The sequence below is a fragment of the Athene cunicularia genome, assembly GCF_003259725.1.
Source record: "Athene cunicularia isolate RWA chromosome 17 unlocalized genomic scaffold, athCun1 chr17_part1, whole genome shotgun sequence".
Classification (NCBI taxonomy): Eukaryota; Metazoa; Chordata; class Aves; order Strigiformes; family Strigidae; genus Athene; species Athene cunicularia.
The window spans coordinates 1610394-1622819 of NW_020799122.1; the positions used below are offsets into that span (position 1 = coordinate 1610394).

Sequence of the window (12426 nt, forward strand, 5' to 3'; positions counted from 1 at the left end):
CCCCCCTCCCCGCCCCAGTACACAGCAGTTTTCTTTATAGACAAGAGGACTGAGCCTTGAAAACTGAAGGTAATTATTTAGATGCCTAAGGCTCAACTTTGCCATTGTTTTAGAGCTTTAGTTCCTTTCTTTTAAAGAAAACAATTCCCCCCACCCCACAAAACCTTAATTAAAAATTGAGTATGTTTTTGTTCATTTTCCTCTAATCTGCATTTGGTTTTACGTATAGGTATGTAGGTATTTAAATGCTTGTCTACAGTGTCACTGGGAAATTTCCCTGATTACCATGTTCTGTAGTTCTGCTTTTTTCTGATTTTGAATTTTCAGAACTTTGTTTGAGGAAGGCTTAAATATGTATGATTATTCAGTCAAGAAAAAAGAAAAGATTCAATTCTCTCCCATTAGTGGAAAAAGTGTTAAAATAAATATTTAAATGCTGCTCTGTTTCGTACCAGTGATTCCTTTACTGTTGTTTAAGCAGGGAAATAAAGTCTGACAATGTTGAAGCTTGCTTAGATCACCAATACCTTTAGACACTTAAAGTCAAAGGTGCTAATGCCTGTTCTTTTGGGAAACAGGTTAATGCTTTTCTTTTGTATGTCCCTGTGCTGTTACAGCCGATGTTCACACTCAAACTAGAGGCATTTCTTTCTCTCAATTCATGGGAACAGGACAAAAAGTTTAGACTCACTGAACTTTTACTGAAGAGACCAGGATATGGTGGAGTTATTTTTCTCTTAGCTTTTTTTTTTTTTTAAATATTTATTTATTAACCTCTGGTATTGTCTGTTTTACTTAAATACAGTCGTGAACTTGTCTACGTGGAATTTGGAAACCAGTTCCCATCCCTGACTTGCTGCAACTTTTAACTCCTAGAAAAGCCACTATTTATTGTTATTTAAATTAATTTCTAAATATAAAAAGATATACTTGGAAGTCTTGACTTAGCTAGAAACTGCTAAATGTGCGAACAGGAGACCAGAGTTAAGACAACCATTAGTAGAGGTGCTTGAAATAAACCTTTGCTTGAATAATCACAAACAGGATTTAACTGGTTTCAAAAATTTCAGTATGCACGATGTTAAAAACTTCCCTCTGTAAACTGAAGGTTAGTTTTTCAGCATTGTAAAACGTGAATAAATAAACCAAACGATGACAGAAACAGGGGAATGTTGGATGGTTTTAAAATGCTTGAAGCTCTGTACTGCCGTAATGTTATGCCATCAGTTGTGTCCTTGAGGCATAAAGTTTTAACTCTTCATACTCACATTTTCCTTTCCCTTTTCTTGACTTTGCTCGTACTTAGAAAGTAAGAAACATGGCCCTGGAAGATGTAGTGATTCTCAATGTAGACACCAACACACTGGAAACCCCTTTTGATGACCTTCAGAGCCTTCCTAATGATGTGGTACGTATGAAATGATTTATCCAGCTATCCCATTACTAAAAGAGTGTAAATCCTTTGGGCCTGTTCGGTTTGTAACTGAGGTGTCTCACTGTGTTACTCTCGTTATTGTAAGTAAACTGCTTTACCTCGATTCTCTCCTGGTTTTATGTGTTAAGGAATGTTTGTTCGAACATTTGCAGATGTATTTTTAACCCTGCTAATGAAAATTAGCTAAAGCTCCCATAAGCTAGGAATGCTGCAGCAACCCAGTTTCAGTTTTGGAACGGAGTGATCGAGTTTCAGGTCATCTAAAAAGTCTTTTATGGGTAAAACAGACAAATGAAAAATGCGTTGGTTATGGTACATCTGAACAGGAAACCAAAATTCAAACTTCTTCGTGGTGTGAAAAAGTACTACTATTTTAAAACATCTTTACCCATTCCATTAGGAAGAAAAATCCTGTCATTTTTAGATAACATTCGTTTCCAAATGAAATTATGTAGGTGTTTTTCCGTGACTTCTTCCAGGTGAGCTTTAATGAACTTTGTGCGTTTTATATCCTGAGTTACGATATCAAACGGACTACTTCATATTCACTCATACTCAGCATATGTAATTTGGAAGTTAATTTTCTTTCTCATTTAAACTTTTTACTGGTAATTTATTTATTTTTTAATAACTTGGTAGAAATATTGTGTAAGTACTTGATCTTTCCCTTCAATGGGACAAAAATACACCCAGCTTGCTACTTGCTGCTGTAATCATCTTCACTGAAGAAGCTGAGAGGGAAGAGCAGTAAAGTGAGTGAGAGTGTAAAAAAGCTATTTTTAAGTCAGAGGGTGACTGTTTAGGAGAAAACGGCAGGGGAAAATCTGGATTTCTTTTACTAGTTCAAAATATTGTGCTGACAGTTAGATCTATACCTTTTTATGTGTAGTCGAGAAATAAAATTGATATGCAGGGAGCTCAATATGAGCTGGTCTGTTGGAGGAAAAACTCAAGTAATGGTGAATACCCAGTGCCTCCTACTGTGACATCCCGTCATTCCTCTCTGATCTGCAGTGTGATCCGTTCTTCGAAAACAGTGAGCTCTGGATGAAAGGTCCATCTTGATTGTGAACATTTTGGCTTTAGTCAGGCATTTAGTCTATAAAAGTTACTTCCATGAATTTTCTGGCTTTATATAGTTTTTCATTTTGATTTCGCTCCCAGCATCCAAATCTGCCAGCTGGTCATCGCTCCTGCCATTATCCACAACCCGGGAAATGACAGACTTGTAAATGTCATGGAATTATGTAAGAAATGTCTGGATACAGCCAGTGCGGGGCCTCAAACATGTATATGATTTGTCAACAATCAAGTATTATATTAGATTTTATGAGACTTCATTAAAGGAGCTGTTGTAGGCGCACTGTAGAACATCAGAAGAGACTTCACCAATAAACACAGAACTTCAAGCTTTGGAATGTAATAAATTTTAAGAGACTTCCTTCCTTTCATTATTTACTTTTAGTTCACTTTTATAACAGTAGAGAGTTGTGTTTTATTAGTTCAAATTTCTTGATTCGGTTTTCCACAGGTCTATTTAAAAGCTACATTTTATCTTGGAGGATGTTTGGAGCATAGCAGAGGAAGTGCTGCCAGCAAATTCAATTAACTGGCATGGCTCACAAATAGTGTACGTGGTGTATTTTTTTTCACAACTGCTATATAAATACAGCTGGGATTAATATTTGTCGCAACAAAGCCTTAGCTTGAATCGCGTTGCGTTGTGTAATTAACGTTCGGGATCAGTGTTTATGTCTTATTTAGCTTTGTTTCATTATTTTAGCTACCTAGATAATGAAGTATTTTCCTCTAGGTCTTTTCCTTTCCTTCAGACTGCTTAATATTTGGCTTTGACCACTAGAGAGCAGCTGCTCTTCTTTGCAAGAATTGAATTTCTGTCAGTTCTTTCATGCATCATGTGTTTGGAACTGTAAGTGGATCAAGTTGTTCATCTCAGCAGGGAGACTCTAAAGCCAATCCATTATACTTTTTTTTTCCCCTTTTTTTTTTTTTGTTTTGTTTTGTTCCTTTTGCTTCCCTGGGAGCATGGGGAGATTCTGGGAGTGTGTCTCCCCACTGGTCTCAGTCTAAATAGGTGCATTTATGATCTGAGAACCTAAAAATGTCTTCAACAGTTTCATGATCACAAATGGCTCTTGTGTCAAACTCTTCTGCCAGTTTTGCTGCTTAATGTGAACAGTGAGCAATTCATACACTGCTCAATAGACACAAAATTTACTTTGCTAAATTAAATCTATCTATGCTCAACAGTGAGAAAAAGCATCTTCTGTGTTGCAGTTGCCATCAGGTAGTTAATCTGGTGGAAAAGTTTTAAAGCTGTTTCCCCTTCTCCTTGAACAGCTTTTTTAATCGAGTAAATGAGGTCCTATGATTATTTGAGGGCTTTGGGTAGTGAGTTGTGCTTGAGTTTCATGGTAGTGATGTTGCTACACCTAAACTGTTGATTCTTGAGAATCTAGAATGAACTGTTCTTCAGTCTTTTATTCCTAGGATCCAAACAAGCATAGGCTACAGTGAAATGTTTTTCCAGTTAACATTTGTGTCAGAGGAGCTGGATAGCATTGAGACAGTCCCAGCAGAATCAGATTAAGCAATTTCTTTGCCCGGGTTTACCTCAGCAGTACCTGAAACTCAAGGTGTGTACTGCTGCGTTACTGATTAACTATTTGAAATGTGAAAAATTGTCCCTCCTTCACCTTCTGCTTCTGATATGTTGCTGAAAATCTGGCAGCATGAGAACGCCCTGGGAAGTAACTTTCCTTTTAAAATAGTCAATATTAAAAAAAAAAGATTTATTAAGGACTGTGATTACAATAAGTGCATCTGCTGCTGACAAGTCTCCTACACCACCGTCTGTGTTGCAAGGAATAGCAAAGAGGGGGTAGTAATTTTTTTTTATGCAACCCTTATGGATTTTTCATGTATTTCCAAATAAGTGTCATCTTCTAGTCTTAGTTGTAGTCAGAGCTTCATATTACAAGGAATAAAGCATAAGCTCGCTCTGTCAACTTGTAGTTTTTATTAAATGAAGCCCTGATGCAATGCAGTGTACTGCGCCAAGGAGATCTTGCCTATCTGATGGCTGTGAGTATTGTAAATATGCACTAGCCTATGAATATCTTCGGCTGTCAGTAACTTAGCTGTGCATGCTACTGTTGTCCATTCATTAACAAGTTACCACAAGTCGGAAGCCTACGTTACTGTTTTTTCACTTAGTGGGAAATTAACTGCTTTCAGGACAGCAAGAAATTCTAAACTACAACTCTGTAGCAGAACCGTTTTCTTAAAGGTGAATCCATTTTTATTTCTTACACTGTGTTTGCAATAGAATGTTTCTTGCTTTATTCATGTTGACAACTGAAAAGCCTTGGACCTAATTAAAAGAATTTCCACTAGCACCTTTACTGAACCATTTCATTATGCTGCATTGCACAGATTGCATTTTGAAACATGGTGATAGTTTAAATCTGACCTTTAAACCTGAACTGCCAGAAGTATAAAAATCTTCTCTAAAAACACTCTCAGGGTAGACTGCATGTATATATGTCTGTTTGGCTAGCAATAATCTTCATATCGAGTGGTCACAGTCTTTTTTTAATATTACTGCCTTTTAGGCAGGAAACAATCATAATTCTGCTTGTATAATCTGCTTTGTTTTATTTATTCCAGAGTAAACACGGATAATTTTTTTCTTACTTGTTAGTTGCTTTAAATACGTTATTGTTAACATTTTCTTTTTTCAAAACTATGACACGCCTATTGCAGCAGTCTTGATTGAAAGGAGTAAAAGTGGACATACGTAAAATAGATATCCAGCAATGTTTGATTTAGTCTTAGAAGAGAGCAAAAGATCTGAAAGCTTAAAGAATTTGCAAAATACCTGCCAACATTCTGCTTCTATACCAAATCGGGCAGCTGAAACGCAGAAGGGCTGTGACTTGCAACTGAACTTTTAATTTGTTGTAAACCAAAACGTTGAGCCTTTTTCTTCTATATAGGTGGCAAGTTCTTTATCTTCACATAAATGTTTAAAGAAAACCACTTATAAAAACATTCGAGATGGATTTGGAAGTTACTCAGAGCGATGGACATTTTATTGTACTCTTAAGAACTACCTTTATATGATTAACGTAAGTTAATATAGGAGATAAATGCATATTTCATCCTGACAACATCAGACCCCTTCAAACATGGCGAAGCGTGCTGTTTGGGTTTGAAAATGTGATGAAGCTTTTACATTTTGAGGATAACAGAGCTCCTTGAGAGACATTATCTTGAGTGACCAGGAGTGAGCTTTTTATATGGGCAGGATGGACTAAATCTGTTATCATGTATTATGTGATATTATAGCATATATATATATGTGCTTTTGGGCTCATTAATGCGTGGACTGTTGGCATAAGGCATAGCATTCAGATTTATAAACAGTCCTGGACACGCTCTTGGTTAGTTCTGTTAGATGAAATAACTAATGAAATTCCTTCTACAACAGAATCTGCAGAAAATTTAAAAGGAAATGTCTTTGCAACTGTTTGGGTAAACGCAAGCGCAAATACAACATCTGGTTTTAAAAGATGAAAAAGTAGTGCAGAGTATGGATTATGTATTTAACACCTGTAGAGCAAGATGAGGAATCACTTTCCTGCCCTCCCCAAATCTAAGACTACTGAAGGAAGAAGTGATGGGTGTGCTTACGGGGAGGATAAAACTGAAGCATTCCAGAGCAGTTGCGCAGTAGAATCAGCCTGCCATTTGCTACTAAGGCAGGCTGGTAGCAAAACCCTGAGGCAGAAAAAAAAAATCCACTCATCTGGGTAGGATTTTGGAGATAGGGGTGAGGCCAGAATAAGCTTTTGTTAGGAGCTGGAGGATGGGGGGAAGGTCTTGAAAGTTAATTTGACCAGTTGAACCATCAGCTTATATTTTGTGAGGTATTATTCATGCTCTCAGAAAACGGTTGTGTTCACCGCAACAAAATCTGCTTACTCTGTAAATACTATTAGTACAACGTTTTTTGCATGGTGTGTGGTATACAGAGCCACCTCAATGAAGTTTTTCAGACTAGAAATTGAAAAAGGAAGATTTGCTCTTTATTCCTAGAATAGTTTCTGTTTAAATTAATAATATGAATATTTATGGAGTCATTCATGTTCTTCGGCAAATCAACATGACTAGAAATTTCTTGGCTTTCTGCTTCTCTCTGAAATTCTGGCTCCTTCCTGTCTTCTGCATCTCCTCAAACTTGGGGTGACGTGACCGCCTCCTCTAAAACCGCGGGTTGAGTTTCTTTCAAGAATCAATGCCCAGACTGTTGGTTTTGTATTGCTGTGTGTTGTGTGAGATCTGTCTCAAAAACTTAGCCTGCCCTGGTTCTGTCTGCAGCACCAAAAAATTGCTGCTGACCTAACTATTTGTTAATGATTTAACATAACCTATAACTGTTGTGGCACAGGCACAACAAAGCTTGATGTTAATCTCCGAAAGGTTTTTTTTATCTCCTTTCCCAGCTCGTGTTTGGGAAAGCAGAACGCTGTCACTAACAATAATGTAGAGACACACAACCTTACTTCAGTAGTTACTGAGCTCTTAGCGCTAGAAAAGAGACATCAAACTAAGTCACAGCCTTCTTGTGTGTATGAGAAATTCTGAGGCACGGAGAACAGCGTTGGGTGGTTCTCTCAAACTTTACCCCTCAGCGTACGCAGAAAACAAAAGAATATTCAGGTAACCTGGATCGCGGTAGTTTTAACTCGGCACAGAAATGTGTTTAGTGGATATTTGCTAAGTTGTGATCTGCAAGTGTCCCTGTGTAAATGGTAATGAGACCATTAGGGCTGCGTCCGCCTAAAGTGCAGCTCTGTGAGTCCTGAGGTAATTAAACACCTCCGCGGTGGAAGGGAAAGGGCAACGAGGGTTAAGGGAAGAGCCATCCTGCGCACAGGTGGTTTAGATCTCTTGAGAAACAGGAAGGAAAAAAACTTAAGTAGACGGAATGTCGTCGTTAATTTGAGACTTTTTTTAAAAAAAAAAAACAAAACACCACCCTGCCGGTTTTGTTTTCTGGATTGCAGTGGGTGCCCAGGCGAGGCTGCGGGACCTCGGGGAGGGGAGGCCGGGGCACGGCTGAGCCCATCGGCAGAGCCAGCCCTGCTGCCCGGAGGGGGTGTGAGGGGGCGAAACGCCCCACGGCCGAGCGAGCGGGGGGCGAAAACGCGAGGAGGAAGGAGCGGCCATGGGGAACCCGCCGGGCTGGCTGCGCCATCGCCCCCGCCGCCATCGCCTCGCGCCGCCCGGGAGGCGGGAAAAAGGCCGGGGGGTGGTGGGGGTTTAGTTTCTTCGTTTCTCACCATCCAGCTCTATTTTAGTTGGCAATAAATTGAATTAATTTTCCGAAGTTGAGTGTGTTTTGCCCGGGATGCTAATTGGTAAGTGATCTCCCTGTCTTTATCTCGGCCCACGAGCATTTTCGTCGTGTTTTCTCCCCGAGTCCTGCTGAGGAGGGGGAGTGAGAGAGCGGCTGGGTGGGTGGCTGGGAGCCCGCCAAGGGAACCCACCATATGCATAAATAAAACTCTCATTTTTGTTATTTTCCATTAAGCCTCTGAAATACACGGGTATGTAACCTTAAAAGAAAAAAAAAAAACAACTTGTGGCAAACAAATTTTTCAGACCTGCAGAATTTGTTCTTAGCCTTGGTGGTGATGGATGGCCTGATTATGCAGAACAGTTTCTCTGTTAGTCTGATGTTTGAATTAATTTAGGTGAAATTCTTTCATGGATCCTAATCAAGAATGACACAGAACTTCATGGACTACCTTTAAAAGAGGACTCAACAGCATGTAAAAGGCGGATTTTAAGTAGGAGGGAAGGTTGAAATGAAGCTTTTATTTTCCTATTGGTTTCTGAATAGAATCCAATCATATCTTGGAGAAGCAAAACAGCTTGAAAAGTAATGCTTTTAGAACTGAAGACTTCAACTCTGAATTCACAGTGTCACTTTTTGTCAAAACTGCTGCTGTGGTTAGCACATTTTTCATTTAGCTGTGCCCCAATGTGTTAAGCTTCGTTTGTGATATGAGAGTGATCTAGACCTGTTGTGTGATTTCAGGTTTCTGCACTGAAGAGCAGGTTGAAGAAAGTTTCTACCACCACTGGAGATGGTGTTGCAAGAGCGTTTCTAAAAGCACAAGCATCTTTCTTTGGGAGCTACAGAAATGCCCTGAAAATTGAACCTGTAAGTAGGAAATTAGTAGGCATAAGATGTAAATCCGCAGCTGTAGCAGAGAAGAAAGCTAACAGGAATTCGAAGTGTGGTATAATGTACTTCTGTGAAGGTCAGCGTTGTGGCTCTTTGGCTGACTAGTACTGAAAATAGTGTTCCAGTCTCCAAAAAAGAAACAAGTGCAACAAGCACGATCAGTATCAGTCACACAGGGAGACAACTTCTTGTGGAAAGGTATGGGTGTTGCTTGTTTTTGCAGATAGTTGAGTGAGAAGAAAGATGAGTTAGAAAGTGTGAACTAATGTTTGTAGCTAGTGCTGAGTTGACCCTTTTCTCTCACTACGAAACCTGGGTATTCATTGTGGTGTTTTTAAAGATAGTAGATGATACACTTTTTACACAGTATATGCTTAACTGTGAAACCTGCAAATTTATGGAATCATGGAGTTTACAATCATAATTCATTGAAGAAATTTGTGCTTTTGCCGAAATGTGAAGATTGTCTGGAGTTGTAACTATTGACGATAAGTGTTCTCTTAGGGAAATTCAGTCTCTTGCTTCTGGTTCAGAGCTGATCTCTATTTAGCCATGATTAATTGCCATCTGAGCGGGGGAAGGATTCTTCTGTGCTTGATCGTGGGGTTTACTGCTTCTGGTGAGGCACGTTTCCTGCTTACTGCAGGTAGCTTCCTGGACTTCAACACAAATCAGTTCAGCCAAGTGAATGTGTTTCCACATGGTTTGTGACACTCTCGTTTTGCTACTGTGTACTTGGGGGTTCCTTTTCAAGGGTGTACGTTTTGCTGACAGTTGGAGACAGGGTAAATAGTATGAGGAATATTCATCATTCGTGAGATACGTCCCAGAAATATGGGAGGTGAAAAGTACTGACCGCAGAGCGATCCATAGAACATTTCCAAAGTATTCTATGTTCCCTGTTTCTGAAGCAGGGGAAAACTAAGACATGGGCAAGTCAAATGCAGTGATAAATCTGAATGTGTGTTCATGGGCTCGTTGGAACTACTGTTGTTTAGATCTGTGGCTGCTTAACAAGATGATCTCTGTGGAGGACAAAACATCCTTTTGTCTTAATACCCTCTTCTCTCATCTGCAAGCATTTGGAGGCAGAAGGGAATATCGGTGGTAGCAACGGAGAGCTTGAATACCACTGGGAGACGCTGAGTTCTGAGTAAGTAGGGAGGCTAAATAAGTGGAGTGAGAATGAAGGCTTTAAGAAAAGGTGTATTTTGCATTCTCCTGCTCTGTGAAGATTAATGAAGAGTTCTGATGTGCAGAACTCTTAGTTTTAATTATGATGTTAAAGACCAGAAGTTAGACTACAGACAGTGTTTCTTGAGGTTGAGAATGTTTCAGTAAAGTCTCTTCAGTCTTATAATCTTGTTATTTTTAAAGCCAGAGGGGAAAAAATAGCTCAGTCTGAATTTTAAATAGTCCAGTTATCACCATCAAATAAGCATCATTCCAACAATTCATATTCAGGTTTCAGAAATGACTTTTGAAGTCGGCATGAGTCCTTCCACATCTTACTGGAGGAATCCACGTGTCGTGTGTGTGGGAAAAGTAAATTGCACTGACTTGTGTGTGTATGTGTGGGTGTAAGTAGTGGACTTCTAAACCATCCAAGGTGAAATAAAGGGAGGTATTTAAAACGTTGTCCATATAAATTACAAAAATTAAAGCAGCAAGGCACTGTGGCAGTGAGCCTCCTTTATCCGTGTCGGGGAGACACTGACGTCCCTTCATCCATGCAGGCTTCCTTGTTCTCCAATGCTCCTCCCAGTAGTTGCCAGGCAACTCTGGGAATATTGGTGTATGCTTTGCCTGGACGTGTGCGTGAGATTAACTAGTTAAGGGATTTGTGAAGAAAAATAAAAATTTAAATTGCTTTTCTGGAAATACCATCTGGTATTTTGAAGGCTGAAAGTTGAAGATGAACATTCCAAATCAGTTGACAATGGCACACCCCTAGAAAGGGCAACTTTGAGGGACAGCTAACCTGAGGAAGTAGAAGAAAGTGTTTGGTTTGCTTATTATTTCATCACAGAAAACCTGTAAATGTAATTACACAAATATGCCATAAAGTCCAATTTTAATAATCAGAAAATTTTCAGGGCTTTCCTTCCCAAGTCCTTTTATAAATTGAAAATTGAACTTCTGTTTATACACTTAAGTAGTAAGATATAGATAAAGAAAATTTGCAAGTGTTTCATGTGTTGAACATGTCAGAGTCAAATGACCTGCATTGCGTTCCCAGTTTTCCCACAGACATCCTGTGAGGTATTGGACAGGTCGTACGACCACTCCGTACTTCACTTCCATTTTAGAATATGCCAACAGTAAATGCAATTACTGAGAGACTCATGTTAGGAGCACTGCACTTTAAAATTAGTTCAAAACCCTTGGAAAACCTGATCTTAGGAAGATGCAACAAAACTCCAAACAGTAGAGTGTAAAGAGTAAAATAATTAGGAAATAGTTTTCTGTACACTCACATAATTCCATCTTCTACGCGGCAGTTGTGTTCTTTGTTATTTCCTGTCAGCTGATCACCTCAGTTTGCGGATTATATAGTAACAGGGGTTCCAGTTCAAAGTGGTCATGATGCACATCTTGTTGTGTAAATACAGAAGGATGGGAGTTTGTTGAATAGTGGAAGAATCTTAAAGTATGTGCAGCAACTCTTGGATTGCTCTCCATTGATGGATCAGAATCCACAAAGAAAGACTACAGAGATCGTCGTAATTTGCTTTAAAATTTTAATGTCTGTTTGGAAAAAAAAATATATTTTAAAACTGTTGCTGGTGTAGCAGTTGGAAATAATTTTTGATGTATCTGAGACAAATAGAAAAGCAAATAGAAGAAATAGCTTCTAGGAAAAGAATATCTTTTCCAACACCTCCATTCTGGGGTTTTTCTCACCTTCGCACGTCATAAATATGGGACATAAGAAATACCAAACGTGATGTGGTTCTTTGCATTTGCTGTCCCGTAACTCAAGAACTCTGACTGTTCATTTGAAGTCGTTGATAATTAGGATGTAAGTTCAGAGAAGCAGCAGCTTTTCCTCCTCTCCTAGTTTTTGTCTCACAAGACAAATTAATTTTGTAAATCATCTCATCTGCTATGAGTTTTTTTGGGGGGTGAAGCTGTTTTTCAGTACTCTCTGTAGGCCCAGAGTGTGTCATAGGGCAGAATTTAAATTCACATTACACTTCAGCGTAGTAAGAGCTCTTACTTTGTTCCAAAGCTTTTACTCAGAGGACACGAGGTTATGTAACGTGCCCACGGAGCCCGCACCGACCATCCGTGACTTGCTGTTGCTGTAAACTTTGAGGCCTTCAGTGAGTGGAACTTTTACATGAAAAAACAGGTAATACAGTCTGCAAGCAGACTCTTCTGTATCACGGCTGTATGTATTCTGGTGTAACAGAATAACAGACTGAGTTGTGTTTCCTCCTGCGTAGAGGTGTAGCTGTGTTAAGGCCGATGTTCAGTCTGGAGGAGTCCCTGTTAGACGTGAGGTACTTCAGTCCCCACAACCTCTTTGTGCCCTGTGCAGTAAAGGACAGCAGCAGCAGTGTGTTTACTTGGCTGTTTTGAGGCAGCTGTTGGCTTTATGAGTGTTAAGTTTCTAACAGTGACACCAATGCGAGTGTTCTGTTCACTTGAATGACTTCTTTATTTTTTTTTTTATTCCTCTTTTTTTTTTTTTTTTTTTTTTTTTTTT

At 39.2% G+C, this 12426-nt stretch overlaps 1 protein-coding gene across 1 annotated transcript in view; it reads left to right on the forward strand.

The window, feature by feature from the left end:
* The window catches only part of DENND1A (DENN domain containing 1A), a 228893-nt gene that overhangs the window by 144001 nt on the left and 72466 nt on the right, over positions 1–12426 (forward strand). The window contains exons 12-13 of the mRNA XM_026860635.1: positions 1307–1408; positions 8565–8690. Coding sequence (XP_026716436.1) covers positions 1307–1408; positions 8565–8690 — 228 coding nt within the window. The remainder of the gene's footprint in view (positions 1–1306; positions 1409–8564; positions 8691–12426) is intronic.